General features: G+C 46.0%; 2 protein-coding genes across 5 annotated transcripts in view; both read left to right on the top strand.

Annotated features, from left to right (window-relative positions):
- Positions 1 to 18,214, top strand: part of LOC310769052 (membrane-spanning 4-domains subfamily A member 4A-like) — a 639,318-nt gene that overhangs the window by 609,778 nt on the left and 11,326 nt on the right. The window lies entirely within an intron of this gene.
- Positions 392 to 16,944, top strand: LOC310769013 (membrane-spanning 4-domains subfamily A member 4A-like). 4 transcript variants are annotated; one of them, XM_083628044.1, is made up of 9 exons: positions 395 to 524; positions 922 to 1,081; positions 5,270 to 5,385; positions 6,433 to 6,591; positions 11,302 to 11,418; positions 12,307 to 12,363; positions 13,846 to 14,025; positions 15,362 to 15,481; positions 16,376 to 16,944. In XM_083628044.1, exons 4-9 carry the CDS (start codon positions 6,478 to 6,480, stop codon positions 16,454 to 16,456), a joined length of 669 nt encoding a protein of 222 aa, XP_083484170.1. In that variant the 5' UTR covers positions 395 to 524; positions 922 to 1,081; positions 5,270 to 5,385; positions 6,433 to 6,477; the 3' UTR covers positions 16,457 to 16,944. The 4 variants fall into 4 exon arrangements, with proteins under 4 accessions (XP_083484172.1, XP_083484173.1, XP_083484170.1 ...); XM_083628046.1 differs by lacking the exon at positions 5,270 to 5,385 and having other exon boundaries at positions 392 to 524; XM_083628045.1 differs by lacking the exon at positions 395 to 524 and having other exon boundaries at positions 574 to 1,081.

The following is an 18,214-nucleotide window of genomic DNA, read 5'->3' as shown; positions in this document are numbered from 1 at the left end:
CACGACCTTTTAAGCTGCTAATGTAAACGCTACCCTTAGAACAGGTTCGTTTGCAAAACTCCGTTCAGAGTTCTCCCACGCAGAAAGTCCGTCTCGTCCCCCCCATCTCCTCTTTTGAGCTTCTTAGTTTTCAGTGGGGAGGTGGGACAGTTGCTGCTGCTGCTGCTGCTGTCGTTGGGCACATGGGGCCCGGCAACTTTTGCTGCGACCTGCCTCAAATTGCGCAGGGGTCGTCCTAAACCCTGGATGGGGATTTCCCTCCCACCCTCCACCTCCTGACCAGCTCCCGATTTACGATGCCGCCTACGATTTCTTCCGGCAACGAATCGGTTAATAATAACGCCCACTTGCCCGGAGGAATGTGCTGGCAGAAGAGTAGCAGCCGCAGCTCTTGCGCTCTGGGTCCTCCGCACACGTGACGTGTGCTTGACCATGGGCGTCGCGGGCGGAGAAGCAGACCAGACCTCTCTTCTGTCAATCACCCTCGTTCTTCGGTGGGGTCCGGCTCAGAGGAGGGCTGGGAGGTGCGTGCAAAGGGGGTGGGGGCTTGCGGAGCGGTGAGTCGGCTTTGCAGCTGGCAGCAGGGCTGGGGTTGGGTAAGCCCATCCCCGATTTCCCTTCTGCCGTCTGAATCCTCCCACCAGCCGGAGGAAAAAACGAGGACAGCATCTCTCCTCCTGCCCGTTTCTACACTAAGCCTTGCCAGGGGGAAATCTCTGGCCTCCCAGTTACCAGGACGACCAACACAGTTGCCAATTTTTTGTTCTGGCCCCTGTGACTTTGACCTTAACCATAGTTTTGTTGGTTTGCATTTCGTCGTCTTCTCCCTGCCCCCCTCTTCATTTTTACCCCATCGCTGTGATAAATCATTAGACCAGGGGTAGGACTGGAAGTGGAGACATTCAGATCATGTATCCACAGCAGAGGAACAACGGCTGGGAGGAGTGCAGAAGGCCATGGTGCACCTGTAGCAGCAGAATTGGACACCTTCATCTGACTCACCTGCAATGAAATAGGTCTCTCCTGTTTCAGTCTCTACAGCCACAGCAGGCGTTGTAACTCTCCAGCTTCATCCTCAAAGGTACACCCTTCCATTGTCTCCTGAGACAGATAGATGCCAACACCAGGAATGGCCAGGGATGATGGGAATCACCCACCCCTTGCTAGTCCTGCAGATGCAGCTGTCTTTGATGGCATCTTTCCCCCATCCCCAACAGAGATGATTGACCTGTGGCCCTCCAGGAGTTGATTGAACAAATAATCATAGAATTGTAGAGTTGGAGGGGGCCCTGAGGATAAATTAGTCCAACCCCTTGAAATATAGGAATATGCAGTTTGTCCCATATGGGATCAAACCTACAACCTTGGTGTCATCAGCACCATGCTCTACTAACTGAGCTCTCCAGGCTGAAGGCCATCAAACAATCCATTTCTATGCCACTTAATTTAGTAAAAAATATACCTATAAGCGATGTACAGAAAACGGAAGCAGCAACAGACAACTTAAGATATTACAAAAATGCAGTTATGTGTAAAGGTAAAGGTAAAGGGACCCCTGACCAGTCGTGGTCCAGTCCTGGCCGACTCTGGGGTTGTGGCGCTCATCTCGCTTTACTGGCGGAAGGAGCCGGCATACAACTTCCGGGTCATGTGGCCAGCATGACTAAGCTGCTTCTGGCGAACCAGAGCAGCACACGGAAACGCAGTTTACCTTCCTGCCAGAGCGGTACCTATTTATCTACTTGCATTTTGACATGCTTTCGAACTGCTAGATTGGCAGGAGCAGGGACCGAGCAATGGGAGCTCACCCCGTCGCGGGGATTTGAACGGCCGACCTTCTGATCGGCAAGTTACTAACATATATTCATTTTCCTTCTGACACACATCCTCTCTCTTGGCTTCCGGGTTCTCACTCAGGCTCCAAACAAACTCTCAGCTCACCCACAAGTCTCACAATGAGAATTGCTATTGGAAACAGTGGACATCACCTTTCGCTCTCACCCTAGACTTGCATTTTTATGGGCATTCTGAAGGTGGATGCTACTTCCGCAGCTGGCCCACAGCTGTGCCCCATTCAGCTGCACCCTCAACACCCAGTTCTAGGTGTGGCAGGTTTGTTCAGTTTTCCAGGGAGTAAGAAGGATGGGAAGAGGGCCCCTTCCACTCACAGCTCCAGTGTCCTATCCTCCTCCAGCTGCCTGCAGACTCTACCTGACAAGTAATTTGCAGTGAGCACCAAGGCACTTCTTCCTAGCCCCATTTGTCAGGCTCACCTGTTGCTGGACTCCAGCACTCCCCAGTCCCAGGCAACATGCTCATTGGTCAGTTGGGATGGAGGTTCTAGTCTAGCCACACCTGGGGGGGGGGCAGACAGGAGCAGTTGCCCCATCCCTCAGATACAAGGACCAGTGGGATGACTCCCAGGAACAGAGGGGAAATTCTTTTTTAAAATGTTTTTATTTATATTTTTCAAGTTTATAAAAGGTAAAGGTAAAGGGACCCCTGACCATTAGGTCCAGTCATGGACGACTCTGGGGTTGTGGTGCTCATCTTGCTTTACTGGCTGAGGGAGCTGGCGTACAGCTTCCGGGTCATGTGGCCAGCATGACTAAGCTGCTTCTGGCAAACTAGAGCAGCGCACGGAAATGCCGTTTACCTTCCCGCTGGAGCGGTATCTATTTATCTACTTGCACTTTGACATGCTTTCGAACTGCTAGGTTGGCAGGAGCAGGGACTGAGCAATGGGAGCTTACCCCATCGCAGGGATTCGAAGCGCCAACCTTCTGATCGGCAAGTCCTAGGCTCTGTGGTTTAACCCACAGCGCCACCCATGTCCCCCTTTCAAGTTTATACATTTCATTAATTTTACAATCAATTTAACATTTCAAAATTTGACTTCCCTCCCTCTCTTTCTGTGGTTCCTTAAATTTATTTTTTAATGTCTTCTGCATATCCAAATTCATTTAACTCGCTCATTTAATTATCTACTGTAAATAGATACTCTTATAAAACTACAGGATATTACAATAACCTGCTGATGTTTTTATCTGTTTACAATTTGTTTGTAAATATTCAATAAGCCATTTCCATTCTTTTATAAACAATTTGTTATCTTGATTTCTTATTCTTCCAGTAAGTTTTTGCCATTTCTGCATATTGCATTCTTCCAGTAAGTTTTTGTATCCATTCTTCCTTTACTGGGACACCTGCTTCTTTCCACTTGTGGGCAAGTAACATTCTTGCAGGGGGCAAATTCGTGGAGGGAGAGCTCTATCAATTGCTACTAACCACAATTGCTATACAGTGGTACCTCGGGTTAAGAACTTAATTCATTCCAGAGGTCCGTTCTTAACCTGAAATGGTTCTTAACCTGAAGCGTGCTTTTGCTAATGGGGCCTCCTGCTGCCACTGCGCTGCTGGCGTACGATTTCCGTTCTTATCCTGGGGCAAAGTTCTTAACCTGGAGCAACCACTTCATGGATAGCGGAGTTTGTAACCTGAAGCGTCTGTAACCCGAGGTACCACTGTAGTGGCAAAGCTTCTGAATACCAGTGGCTGGAAACCACAGGAGGGCGAAGTGCTCTTGGGCTTGAATCCTGCTCCCACCTGGTTGGCCACTGCAAGAGCAGGATGCTGGACCGGATAGGCCATTGGCCCAATACAACAGCCTCTTCTTATAACTGCCTTATACTGAGTCAGATGAGCAGAGACCAGAAGAGATTGCCAGTGGTTCTCAATGGGTTTCCGACAGGGATCTCTCAGCCTTACATGGAGTGGTCAAGGATTGAACCCGGGACATTCTGCGTATATTGCAGGGGGTTGGACTAGATGATCCTGGGGTCCCTTCCAACTCTACAGATCTATGATTCTATGCAAAGCAGATGGCTCTACCACAATCGGACCAATTTTGCTTTGCCTCCCAAACTTGCTTCTCTCCCCCGACCCCATGTCCCTGGTTTCACTTCTGTATTTCTAATGGAAAGTTGGTTGCAACATGACACACAGCTGGCCACATTTTGGGATTGAAGCACGACGCTATGTAAGCCCAAATTGCACAAGAGTCCCAAATATAGTGTTGTGCACAAATGAACCTTCGCAATAATTTTACACATTGTTCTTTTCCCGGTAAAGAGGAAGAAGCTTCTAGTTCTGTTGGCTGAGACACACACACACACACACACACACACAGAGAGAGAGAGAGAGAGAGAGAGAGAGAGAGAGAGACTGGGTGATGTGCTGCCAATAACAGCTGAAACCAGAAGGGTGGGTTCTCTCACATTTCCTGCAGCTGTGGAACAGGACCTCGGAGTCCCAAAGACCCTTTCTCCTTCCCACAACTGACAAAAACCAGAATGAATGATGCAAAATGCTGTGGGTGGGTGGCAAATCGTGCAAAATAAGGGAGACCCTTTTAGAAGTTACTGTTTCAATGAACTGGAGCAGCGAAAAGAGTGTTGCATCTTAATGTGATGCAGCTGGGATAGTTAAACAGGAGAAAAAGCCAGTGTCTGCTCATGTCCCATGAGGATATGTTTGCTTCAATAAACAAGAGCCATTTTCAATCCAGTGCTAGGCCTGTGTAGAGCTTGTGTGAGGCCTGAGGTGGGGATCTTGCTAGAATAAAGTTATAAACTCAAACAAAAAAGCAGCTAGTCCCTAGCAGGGTCCTCCCAGCTGGCCTGGCCCTCCAAAGCCCAGTGCAAGTGTACCCACCTACCACCCCCCCTTGCACTTTTTGACATTAAGAGCTGTTCGACAGTGGAACAGACTCCCACAAGAGGTGGTGGACAGTCCTTCCTTGGAGGTTTTTAAGCAGAGGTTGGATAGCCGTCTGTCCTGGATGCTTTAGCTGAGATTCCTTCATTGCAGAGGGTTGGACTAGACCTTCCAGGTCTAAAATTCCATGATTATATTCTATGAAACCTGAACTGAGCAAAATCTGCACTATTGCTCAACATCTGTCCGGATCTGGTCTATAAGCTCCGAGGGGCTCACTTGGGACTTCCTTTTGAGTAGGCACCCATAGGACTGTGCCACCAGCTTCAGTCAAGCTGTGGGGCTGGCAGGCAGAAGATAAGGAGCCAAAGCTGGTTGCCCTCGATGGCCCTTTTCATTTCTAAGAATTGCTGTCTTTGATGGAGCTTTTCATTTCCAAGAATTGCAAGTTTCTGGATGTGAGCTGCTGTATAGTTCTTTTGTCTCGTGCTAGGGGAAATGTTACTCTGGGCTCCCTTTCACTTCCCTTCCGCCCCTTCTTCTTCTTCTTCAGGTTCAGTCCTACTAGCTAACCAGCAACTCACTTGGCCAGGACTCCTTTTACACTGATCACAGCATTCCTGGTGTCCTATGACACAATTGGTGCCCCTGGGTGCAATCCAGAAAGAGGTATGGGATCAGCTTGAGGTCTGTGTGTGTGAGCATTGGCAGGGTTGGCAAAACAGTGCCTTGGCTGCAGGGGAGGCCCGCCCTGTTTGCTTCTTCATTTTGGATCCCAGAGAACTTAAACACCAGCTTGATTACTCCAGCTTCTGGTGTGTAGGACTGCATCCAAGTCAGAGCAATGCAGGTGCCTGGAAACAGAATGGGAGAGTTCCAAATCTGCAATATCGTAAAGCCTTTGTCATTCAGCACCCCCTGCCCTCACCCCAAGCAGAATGAATATCCTGTTTTTGAGCATTAAGAGCAGAAGGAGGATGGGCAGTTTGGACTCCCAAGTTTGCTTGGGAGCATAGCTGTCAACCGTCCCTTATTTGGCCGGAAACTCCCTTATCCCAGCGCTGTGTCTCGCTGCTGTCCCTTATTGATGATGTCCCATAAAATTCCCGGGTTTCAAAGGAAGCAGCTCCTCTCCCTCCCTCCCTGCCGGCCAGGGAAGAGGGAGGCTCCAACTGTGTTGCTTGGCTGCATTGCTCACCCAGTAAGGAGTCTAAGAATGACTGGGTGGTGGAGCTTGCATGCCTTGTGCCGATCAAATTGGCCGCGTTGCCTGGGGACTCGCCTTTGCTCAGTGCTTCCCAGTGGAGAGGTGATGGTGGTTTTCCTTGCTGCATCCCCTTTGCCGGGTTGCTGCGCTGTGGGAAACACTGCTTGAGGTTTTGTTTGGCTGCTGGCTGGGCTTTCTGCCTTTGGCTCGGAGGGACTCAGAAGTCGAACATACCTGTGCCCGGAAAATCCCTTATTTTGACTGCTGGTCCCTTATTTTCAAATCTGTAAGTTGACAGCTATGCTTGGGAGGAGAGTGCCAAGTTCAGTTGGTGCTCTCGTTATCACTGCTCTCCATTATAGGGAGAAAGAAAGCCACCCTTCAGGTTATTATTATTATTATTATTATTATTATTATTATTATTATTCCAAAAGGGGCAATAATTCACTCCCCGCTCTCCCTCTCTTATTTTCTCTTTCTCCCTTTTGACACAGTTCTTCCCGACACAGTTGCTGTTTTGAAAGTCTACAGAAGCCCACTCCCCAAACACCATCATGGATTCAACTCTGACTGCCCCACCATGGCCCTCCTCCTCGAGGGATGAGTCTGATGCTTCTGTGCCAAAATCAGTGAAGAAGTTTTATCGGGGTGAGCCATTGGCACTGGGGGTGAGTACAAAATATAGTGGGGAGGGGGGAGAGATCATATTTGAATATACAGTGGCTAGTTAATGACTGCCTGCCTCCTTTGGCACTTCCTTCCGTATGCCATATCAGAAATCCTGCTGTTGTTGTATGAGTTGCTGTCTACACAAACGTCTGCTGAGGTTTTTTTTTTTTTTGCAATGCAACAAGCTTTATTAATAGTCTTACAATACATTACAGTGGATGTTTGCAACCCGCAGCAGTCGCAACCTGCGTCTGCGCACGCCTGGGTTGCGATTCGGTGCTTGTGCGTATGCGCAAAGCATGATTTAGCGCTTTTGCGCATGTGCGATCACCGAAACCCGGAAGTAACCCATTCCAGTACTTCCGGGTTTCGGCAGGCCGCAACCCAAAAAAACACAACCTGAAGCGCCTGTAACCCGAGGTATGACTGTACATATATATATAGTATATCTCATAGAGTTGAGATTTCAGTCATATACACACGTGCGCGCGCACACACACACAAAACATATACTTGTCTTTCCTTACATAGTTATAAACCTCAGGCTGTGTTTATGCTACTTTTTATGCGGTTATTGACAAAAATTATTAACAAAAATTAACATCTGCTGAGTTCTACGTGACATGCTCACAGGTAAATGGGGATTGGACTGCAGCCCACATGAACATTAAAAAGAAGAAGGAAGATATCGTTTGACATAAGCCTTCCTTAATCCTGAGGCAACATAAAAGTTTATAGGATTCCCCACCCCTGCTTTTTTAAAATAAAAAAATAATAATTATTGAACAAGCAGAGTCTTAAAATACATGCAATACCAGCAAACATAGAAATTATTGAGAGTATACATACAAAAGAACAAAAATAAAGCAAAAAAGAAAAAGGGAGGGAGAGAAAGAAAAAGAAAAGAAAGAAGAATAAAAGTATGAATAGAGTAAAAAACATAGTAATATCTCATATTTCAGACAGCAAAGAAAAGAAACTTCCGACTATACCCATTGTACTAATTTTCAAATAAACTATTATTTACACAGTTACATAACATTGTTTTTCGTTAACTTAATTTAACTTTATCTAACATGTACTTTGTATTACAAGGCTCATTCAACATCTGTCAGAAAACTTTTACTATTGCAGTACCCTTTGAGATATTCCTTAATTATAAACCAACCCTTATTTACTTCTTGTATTGTGTTTCCTCTTACTGAGCCCGTTCTCCTTGCTAATTGTAAGTACTCTATCAATTTGGCTTGCCACTCGATCTTTGAGGGGATGATGTCGCTTTTCCATTTGCTATTAAAATCCTTGTTGCAGTTGAGGCATACATGAATAGCCCCACCCCTGCTTTAAACGCAGAGATGTGGCACTATTTGGTCTATGTGGTTAAATACACATTGTGCATTTATGGGACAATGCAGCACTGCACTCTTCATTACTGCATTTTGATATTTTCTTGGAAGCTGCCCAGAGTGGCTGGGGAAGTCCAGTCAGATGGGCGGGGTATAAATAAATAATAATAATAAAAATAATAATAATCTCATTTCAGAACAATCTCCCCTTGCTTCCCTTGCACACTGTTTTAGGGGTTTTTCCAGAACCCTTAGAGCCAATGGGGGATGTGGAGGGCGAGTGGGCAGGAGAAAACCCCATAGTATTAGTGGGAGTCCCTGCACTGGCTTCCACTAGCGCCATTGCTCTCCCCCCCCAAAAAAAAATCCTGAGAAATGTAGTTTACCTCTCACAGAACAGCGTTAGGAACTGAGATATGAAAGCAAGGAGCTAAATGGCACCTTAAACCTAGGTTATGGGCGCAACAATGAAATGCCTAGGTGCGCTTTTTTATAACAAGAATTCAAAGCCGAAGATGAACCGCAGCTAAAATTTTGTGCTCATTTTTCACATGGTCTAGTCCTTCCCCTTCTTCCCACCACCCTGATATTCTTAAGAGGGTCTCTTCCCCAGTCTTTAGAGAGTGCAGTATCTGAAAGTGGGGAGGCAGAAAAAGCTCCTCCTTTCCTTCCACTCTGCAGTTTTAATCCGATATCTTAGACATGGTACTGTGCCCAGAGCTCAGAAACTGCTCATGCTAATGAAATTCCATGTTACGGAATGCGCCTAGAACAATGGGAGCTTTGAACACTGTCACAGAACTATAATTCCCTGCACTCTTCAACTTGGCTTCAAATGTATGGTGCTTCTTTATGCCGGAACGAATAATCCTTCCATGTAACGAGTCAATCGAGAACCTGAGTCTGAGAAATGGGCTGGAAAGGTGCTCCACTGCAGTTGCTGTATATGTTGCTTTTAATAATAATAATAATAATAATAATAATAATAATAATAGTAGTAGTAGTAGTATTAGTAGTAGTAATAATAATAATAATAATAATAATAATAATAATATTTCTGCCCTGACCCTGGTACATTTCGTTAAAAGACCATGCTATGACCACAGTTACAGCTGACGACTGTCCACTGCTGCATAATGAAGCACAAAGGACTTAATGAAGCTTAAAAATACTGAAGGACAGGCAGGGGTCAAACTTAGGTCAAACACTGGTGGGTTTGTAGTGGACCTGTGACCTCAGTAACTGCCCCAGCAATTCAGCCAATGTCTGGGACAGTCCTGTGCCTAACTTGGCAAAGCTTTTAAGAGCGCTCAGCCCTGCCACCCTGGCTATTAGACCAGTGCCTCTGTTTCCGTTTCTGAGCAGAAATTCTCTCCTCATCTCCCTGTCTGTTTTTTTTTTTTTAAGATATTTATTGAGATTTTACAATCAAAGAAAATTACAATATAAGAAAGGAAAAATAAAAAAGACAAAGAAAAAAGATACAAAAATACAGAAAAAAGTACAAAATATGTGAAAAATAAAAAAAACAAATCAAACTTTTCATGTCTTATATTTCAATTACTCGTTTCCTGACCTCCTCACACCTCCCTTTTTTGTATTCCAGTTCACGTAGTTAATTCAGCAAATCCTTTCCCTCTTTGTTTTTATCTTAATTATAAATCTTAACATATTAAACATCATATTTTCATCTAATTATCAATCCTTTTTTGCATATTCTTTTAATTTTGTTACTAAAGCCATCTCCTTTCAATCCTGCATCATTTTAACATTCATTAATTTTACAGTGTTTCTGCAGATAGTCTTTAAATTTCTTCCAATTTTCTTCCACCAACTCTTCTCCCTGGTCGCGGATTCTGCCAGTCATTTCCACCAATTCCATATAGTCTATCACTTTCATCTGCCATTCTTCCAAGGTGGGTAGATCTTGTGTCTATCATCTCCCTGTCTTTTGCTTTACACAGCCACCAAACGCTTCCCTCCCTCCCTCTTTGGCTTGGGGGCAGCTGCTGCCAAGGGTGACCCTGCATGATTGCAAATTTGCATCTCCACCCCCCCCCCATCTTCAAGGCTAACATCAGTACAGGGGGTAATTTGAAGCCTGGAGCCTGTGGCTGCCTAAATCATGGGTAGGCAAACTAAGGCCCAGGGGCTGGATCCGGCCCAATCACCTTCTCAATCTGGCTCGTGGATGGTCCGGGAATCAGCATGTTTTTACATGAGTAGAATGTGTCCCTTTATTTAAAATGCATCTCTGGGTTATTTGTGGGGCCTCTCTGGTGTTTTTACATGAGTAGAATGTGTGCTTTTATTTTAAATGCATCTCTGGGTTATTTATGGGGCATAGGAATTCATTCATTCCCCCCCCCCAAAATATAGTCTGGCCCCCCCACAAGGTCTGATGGACAGTGGACTGGCAACCTGTGTGTCTTAGTAAGCAACTTGTGATATTTTAAGGGTTTAGGATAAAAACCCAAGCTAGAATGAGTTGGCTCTGCCTGCCATTGGCTCTGTGCAAGGTTGGAATAGATGACTTTCAGGCTCCCTTCCAACTCTACAATTCTGTGATCCTGCCTGCACCTGCTGTGGCCTGTCCACCTTCTGCCCTACCAACCACCACACCCCAGAGCTGTCCTCGTGAGCCTGTTTATTTGCCTTCCCCTGTCTGATGTTTGAACTGCAACCACCAGGAAGTCCAAAAAATCTACTGCCTGTCTCCTCAGACTGAGTTCAGAGGGACTTCCTCCCAAGTAAGTGCATTGAGGATTGCAGACTTTGGTCCTGATTTCCCTGGCCATGAGGTGTTCGTGGCTCCTTTGAGCATTTCTGTTTTGTTCCAAAGACTCAAGACTACCTTACACGTTATGTTAAGTTTATCCAGTGGCAAACTTTGGCCTTTAAAATTTCAGTGTCGCCCAATGTCGTGCAATGCTAAAATTCAGCTCCCTGCTGCCTTTCAGTGTCGTGCAATGCTAAAATTCAGCTCCCTGCTGCCTTTCAGTGTCGTGCAATGCTAAAATTCAGCTCCCTGCTGCCTCTCATCTTCCATGGCTTGTTATTGTTGCAGCTCCTTTGCGGGCTGCCTCTGGTTTGGCCCTTGGAAGCTCTCAGTTGTAGATATGTGATGATTATAAGGATATTGCTGGAGTCCATTGATGTTTATAGGCACCCTGTAGGTTAGTTATCCTATGGGCAGCAAGCAGGTAGCATTCACAAAGAAGAAGAAGAAGATTCACGCCTCTTCTGCACCCCTTGGAGAAGGCATTCATGCCAGAAAAACATCAAGATCTGAAGTGATCTTTATTTGCTCTGTGGGTAGAAAGTGTGGTGATGCTATAACCTGGTTTTATGTTTTCTTTGCAGATCACACAGATCCTCCTCGGAATCACGCACATTGCATTTGGAGCTGTGTTTAACCTAATGGGTGATCACAGAGGATCTTTCATTGCTATAGAACAACCACTCTGGGCTGGAATCTTGGTAATTCTACATATAATATCTCTGTGTGTTAACCCCCCCCCCCAGCAACCTAAAAAAGCAAAACAGTTCCTTCAGGATTCACCTGAGAGTAAGGCAGAGATGAAACTATCAGTGACTACATTATTACATGAGCACTGTTCCACAGCATTTGATATTTTCATTTACATATTCATTCGAAATAAGTTGGGTTTATGAAGCAATTCTATATCTTCCCACCACGCTGACAAAGAATTCTACGAAACAGTAGTCAATATCCGGAATCACTGTTCTTCACTTCATTTAAAGGTTTTCAGAGACTTTGAGACTAAAGATTTCATTTTGGACTTGTTATGGTTTGAAGGAATTCTATAAAAGATTGACTAATGCGTATGTACATGGTCATTGTGTTGCCTAGACATTGCTGACATTCTCTTTGCAACACAGGGGTTTGTTTGGTTACTTACATCTTGCTTTCTAGGCAGGGACCCAATGAAGAAGCAGGCAGTGGCACCTGGTGCTCCACCCTCTCCCACTCTCTGTTGTTTGGTCCAATGTGACAGGTAGCTGGATGCAGCAGTGGTGAGGAGGAGGAGGTCCAGGGGCCTTGTTCCGACATGACCCCTGTTAAGATAAGAGCTCTTGGGAGATGCCTGAACTTGCCAACCCTTGATACCAACTATTGATGCCTGCCGTGTAAGGAAGTGTGCTGAGTTAGAGGCAGAGAGAGATTGGAAAAGGCCCAATATGGGGAACTGCAAACTACAAGAGCCTCCCTGCCACAGTGATTAGTGTGTTACACTAAGACTGGGAAACTGTGGTTTGCATTCAACTTACTGGTACCTTCTACATATGAGAAAATGCCTTGTAATCTTGTTCATTGTTTCTGTCTTCCTCTCCCATGTCTTACAGTACATCATTTCGGGATCTCTGTCTGTGGCAGCTGCCAGGAACCCCAAAGTGCCAATGGTAACTAATTTGTTTTCGGGCACACACATCTGTGTGACATGACAGGAGGTGAAGCACACAGTTGGTGACGTCTTCTGCTTGCCATTTAAGGCTCCCTCCTGGAATTCCTGGTCTGAAGCTATCACGCCCAACCTCATGCGTTTTTCCCGAGGAAGTTCTGTGGATTACTTTATGAGGTTTAGGAACTTGGCTCAGGCCAAGCGTCAGATTGGATTGACACAGCGTTAGAAACAGAGGGGAAATTTGATTCAGTATGCACCAAAAGCTGAATGTATAAAATTGGCACTTTTTGAAATGATATGCATTTGAAAGCTACAGATATCCTTTTAAATCTGCACTTAGTTGAATTTTGCAATGCGCTTCTCCAACCACCCAGTGTTTACGAAAATGCATTTATTAGGAGAATGTGCATAAAGATGAAGACATTAGGACATTGTCAGCTTTTCAATCGCAAACAATGATTTTCCTCTACTCCATATTTTGGGTTCAACTACACACTTAAAAAAAGAAATCCTGCCCCAATCTCAGACAACTCATAGCTGGTCAGCTGCAGCTGGTTAGAATCTGATAGTTTTTAACATTTTTTTTAAAAAAATATTGTGGGATATTTCCAAAGCAAAGGATATTTACCCATATAAGTCCAAAGCTGAAATGGTTGCTGTTGTCCCACAATGGAACCTGCCCTCCCCACCTCATGTGAAACTCAAGGGGTGGGGCTCTGCATCAGTGTATTGCGACACCATAGGATGTCCCCAGAAGCCCCATCTGTGTCCTGTTCTGGGCGCCACAATTTAAGAAGGATATTGACAAGCTGGAACATGTGCAGAGAAGGGCAACCAAGATGATTAAGGGTCTGGAAACTAAGTCTTTTGAGGGAGTTGGGTGTGTTTAGTCTGGATAAGAGGAGATATAATACCAGGCAGATTGTTGTTTAGTCGTTTAGTCGTGTCCGACTCTTCGTGACCCCATGGACCAGAGCACGCCAGGCATTCCTGTCTTCCACTGCCTGCCACAGTTTGGTCAAACTCATGCTGGTAGCTTCAAGAACACTGTCCAACCATCTCGTCCTCTGTGCCCTCAATCTTTCCCAACATCAGGGTCTTTTCCAGGGAGTCTTCTCTTCTCATGAGGTGGCCAAAGTATTGGAGCGTCTCAGGGCTATTGTCACCATTGTAGAGGTCAACAGAGCTAGAATTGCTTAATGCAGGAGTAGGCAACCTAAGGTCCAGGGGCCCGATGCGGCCCAATCGCCTTTTAAATCCGGCCCGCGGATGGTCCGGGAATCAGTGTGTTGATACATGAGTAGAATGTGTCCTTTTATTTAAAATGCATCTCTGGGTTATTTGTGGGGCATAGGAATTCGTTCTCTTTCCCCCCGCAAAATATAGTCCGGCCCACCACATGGTCTGAGGGACTCTTGGCTTAATTAAATAATATTATATCATTGCTTAATGAAATAATGTTATATGTCACCATTTTTAGGTGAAAGGCATGCTTGGAATGAACGTGGTGAGTTCTGTGGCAGCCGGCATTGGAATTGTGTCGCTCTCTTTCCAATTGGATTTTTACTCGCCAGAATGGGAAGCAGAATACTTTTGCCATTATGAGTATTCAGGCAATACTACAATGTCAGAGTGCATTAAAACTCACATACTCCCTTGGGTAAGTGCAGGTCTCACCAATACTGAGGGTGCTAGCAAACCATTGTTATTTTGGGGCGATATTCCAGGAGCACCCCGGCCAATTGAGGTTGTACCATTAAAGTGGATTTAGAGTTCACAGGCCACAAACCCACTTCCTCCAAAGATGATACTTTGCAAGAAGGAAAGCAATGGATAAACGTACTGGGAAGTGTGGTGAAACACTTGCTTGAGGCAAAGTTTGAGTGAATGCTGAATAAATGGCCAACATTGTCCAATCTCCCTGCAAAGGGAGGAGGAGGGACACAGAACAGGGTGAAACAGGGTGCCTTAGCTCCTGGTGAAGAGAGGAAGTAATTTGTGTCACTAATATAATCTCTCGTAATCATTAGCAGAAGTGAAACTAGGCTTTCTTTCACCCAGGTCAAAGACCCAGTTTGGCACACACAGACCCCACATGCATTTGTTTACACACACAGGCTGGGAGCCTCTGGTGGCTTCAAAAAGCCTGGCTCACCGCCCTGTAGCTACAGCACTGGCTTTGAAATAACCAGAACAACAGATGGGGAATAGTGATTACTTTGATTTTGGAATTACGTACGTTTGGTGCATTTTGCATTGTCCCAGCGACACTTAAGCAATTGCAAGCCTTGTGGGTTCTTGAGGTAGGCAGCCAAGTTAGGCAGCCAAGTTAGTCTGCTGCCCCCTGGTATCCAGGGGCACTGGGTATCTGTGTGCATTATTATTTTTGCTCTTGTATCCCACCTGATCACTAACAACAACAACAACAACAACAACAACAACAACAACAATTTATTATTTATACCCCGCCCATCTGACTGGGTGTCCCCAGCCACTCTGGGTGGCTTCCAACAAAACACTAAAATACAACAACCTATTAAACATTAAAAGCTTCCCTAAACAGGGCTGCCTTCAGAAGTCTTCTAAAAGTTTGGTAGTTATTTTTCTCTTTGACATCTGGTGGGAGGGCGTTCCACAGGGTGGGTGCCACTACCGAGAAGGCCTTCTGCCTGGTTCCCTGTAACTTGGCTTCTCACAGGGAGGGAACTGCCAGAAGCCCCTCGGCGCTGGACCTCAGTGTTTGGGCAGAACGATGAAGGTGGAGACACTCCTTCAGGTCTCCAAGGAGCTCGAGGTGGTCTACATCCCCACAACCCCCCTGTGGGGTTGAAGGGCTGGGCTGAAAGAGATGACTTGCCCAAAGGCACCTGGCAAGTGGGGATTTGAACCCTGGACTACCAGGTCCTAGCCTGAGACTCTTTGAAATACACCTATAGACAAGCATACACCTTGCTGGAGGGTAATTCCCTTTGCTGGGCTCTCTGTTTCATCGACAGAACATGTTGTATGGAATCCTGGCCGTCTTCCTGGTATTCAACATCCTTGAGTTTTGCATCGCTATCTCCACCGCTGCGTTCGGGTGCAAGACTGTTTGCCAGGACAACTACACCGAAACGGTAACATTGAAAAGAGAGTGGGGTTTGGTAACCAGAGCAGGCAGAGATTCAGTGACAGGGTCCTAAAATAAGGGGTATTGTAGAATAACGATATTCCATGTTGGGCCTGGAATTCTGCCTCTAAAACTCTTAGCTCATTGTTCCTGAAATATACTCAGAGTCCTGTAGTGATTTCATGCTCTTTATTGCAGCTTGTAAAACAGTGATTGAATTGCCCCCCAAACCTCAGGCTTTTATATACATTATTCACACAATGAGTCCCATCTGATTGGCTGATTCTGCTTCCCTCCTGGAGCCTGATTGGTCTTTTCCTGCAGGCCAATCAGTTGTTGCATTCTACGATCCTACCAGCCTAATTAACTTCTTCCTGGAGCCTGATTGGTCTTCTCCTGCAAGCCAATCAGTTGTTGTATTCTAGGCTCCTACTTGCCTATTGTTCTAGGATCCAAGGTTAGTACATAACAGCTCCTAAGCTCCCATTGCAGTGTGAAACAGATGTATCTAGCTAGAAAGAATTGGTTTGCTGTCAGCACTATGGACTAGAAAACCACCTAGCAGCACCATCAAGATCCTGAAATACTCGGGGAACCTCCATGGATGCAAAAGGCTTCCTGCTGCAGATGGTTACCTTGAAGGCAGCTGAAACAGTGATGGAACTGAGGGCTGAGCTAGCAGACTCATCCTGACAGTCTCCCTAGGTGCTGATTGTGGGTGGAAGGGCTGTGGCTCAGTGATACAGCATCTGCTTTGCATCTAGGAGGTCCCAAGTCCAACCCCCCACAGCCCTTCCCTTATTTATCAAGAGCCAAACTTTGTTGTTGTTATTCAGAAGCTGAGCATCACAGTAAATGCACAGCAAGGCTGATTTTACTCTTGGAGTATTCTTTTCTGCAGGTTGTGGTGGTTTACCAGAATGCGACCCCAGGCGATGCTCTTGGTCTTCCAGCCGCTTGCAAGGATCCCGATTCCCCCTGATTTGCTTCCTCTTCCACCCTCCTTGACTGCAATCTCCTTCTGCAATGTTAAGAGCAAAAAAAGGATGAATGTGTACTTATGTGCCAAGCAGCTTTACTGGCTAGAACAAGATTGTCTTCGTAACCAGAGGAATACAATGGAACTATTTTGATAATGCGGCGTGGGCATTTCTTTTTTGATAGAAGGGCAGCTTTATAACTTTGAACTGACCTTTTAAAAGTAGATCAGGGGACTATAAGAAACCGGTCAATGGGAGCCCTGAAAACAAAAGGGGTCATTTTTAACAAATACAGTAGTAAGGATTTTCAAAACAAACTATAGTGAATGTTGCATTGCCTAACTATTCATCACCTGAGGGGAAAAAGAAGAAAGATTGCAAATAAGATGTGGGCTGATTGGACGAATAAATACCATTGAAATTGCACTAGATATCTTGCAGCAAGATATGAATGGGAAAAGGAAAAATTATACGAATGTATTATGCTTTGTTCACTGTTTCTGGTCATCTGTTTTCAGATAGCTTTGTGTGTTCCCAGCATCTAACACAGGGATTCTGACATGCTAGAACAGAGGTGTGGAAGCTCTGGTCTGTAGGCTGATGTGGCCCACCAGAGCTTTGAATCTGGCCCTCAGGACTTTCCCCAGGCTACTCCTCCCCTCCTCTCTTCCTACATCACCCTCAGCTTCAGCCCGGCCTTGCAGAGTGTTTTTGTCTGGCTGGAATGTGACAGCAGGGGTCGGCAAGGCTTACTGGCCATGGGCCAGATCACTCTCGCAGAGATCCTCCATGGGCCGGACTGGTGCAGTGCGAGACCAGAAATCGCGTCTGTGCATGTCTGTGGCACCAGAAATAGCTTCTGCACATGCCCAGACACCGAAAACTATGCCTGCACAGAAGTGATTTTCGGCATCTGGGCATACGCAGAAGCTATTTCCGGCACCACGGACATGCACAGACACGTTTCCAGTGTCTGGGCATGCGCAGAAGTGATTTCTGGAGCTGCGGAAGAGAGTCCCCACGCCATGCTGCGCCGGTTTAGTGCAGCATGTGAGACTCACTGAGTGGGCAGCTCGGTTCAGGGGTGGCTCACAGGCCGGTTAAGCGACCCTCATGGGCCACTTCCAGCCCATGGGCCTTAGGTTGCCGACCTCTGCCTTGGAGCTTTGTTAGTGCCTCTTTTGGTGTGTGATCCCGTCTACACATGGACGCGGGTGGCGTTGTGGGTTAAACCACAGAGCCTAGGACTTGCCGATCAGAAGGTCAGCGGTTCGAATCCCCGCAGCTTGCATTCTCCTTTCATATCACAAATAACTGAAATCACAGTGTAGTGGAAAACACAGGAAAAATGGAAGATTTCGTCTTGCACAGTCAACCCTTCCTGCGAGTCCTCGCTGGAGCACCCCTGCCCTTGAGGGAGGCCCAGCTGGGGTTCAATTGCCCAGATTAGGAAACCTAATCTGCACAGGTGGTGGCTCGGGAGACATCCAGCCCCATCTGCTTGGGGCAGGTACAAAGTAGTCAGAGAGGATAGGGATGATGGCCCAAATGCTGCTGAAGCTCCCTCTGGCTGGATCTGGTGCTGTATGTGGGTGAAGTTCTGGTGGGGGAATTGTGTCTTTGGAATTGTTCCTTTGGGGTTATTTCTCAGTGTTATAGGGTTTTTTATTGCTGTTTAAGAAGGTTTACTGTTTGGGTTTTGTTGTTGTTGTTCAGATAAAAATACCTTCCCCCTCATATATTTTCTACCAAAGATCCTT

Source organism: Podarcis filfolensis, assembly GCF_964270895.1.
Source record: "Podarcis filfolensis genome assembly, chromosome: 8".
Taxonomy (NCBI): Eukaryota; Metazoa; Chordata; class Lepidosauria; order Squamata; family Lacertidae; genus Podarcis; species Podarcis filfolensis.
This window is presented reverse-complemented; position numbering and strand designations above follow the sequence as displayed.

Coding starts and splice junctions, on each gene's coding strand:
- LOC310769013 (XM_083628047.1), top strand. CDS start 6,478: ATGGATTCAACTCTGACTGCCCCACCATGGCCCTCCTCCTCGAGGGAT. Junction 12,364..13,845: donor GGAACCCCAAAGTGCCAATG/GTAACTAATTTG, acceptor CACCATTTTTAG/GTGAAAGGCATGCTTGGAAT. Junction 15,482..16,375: donor AGGACAACTACACCGAAACG/GTAACATTGAAA, acceptor TCTTTTCTGCAG/GTTGTGGTGGTTTACCAGAA.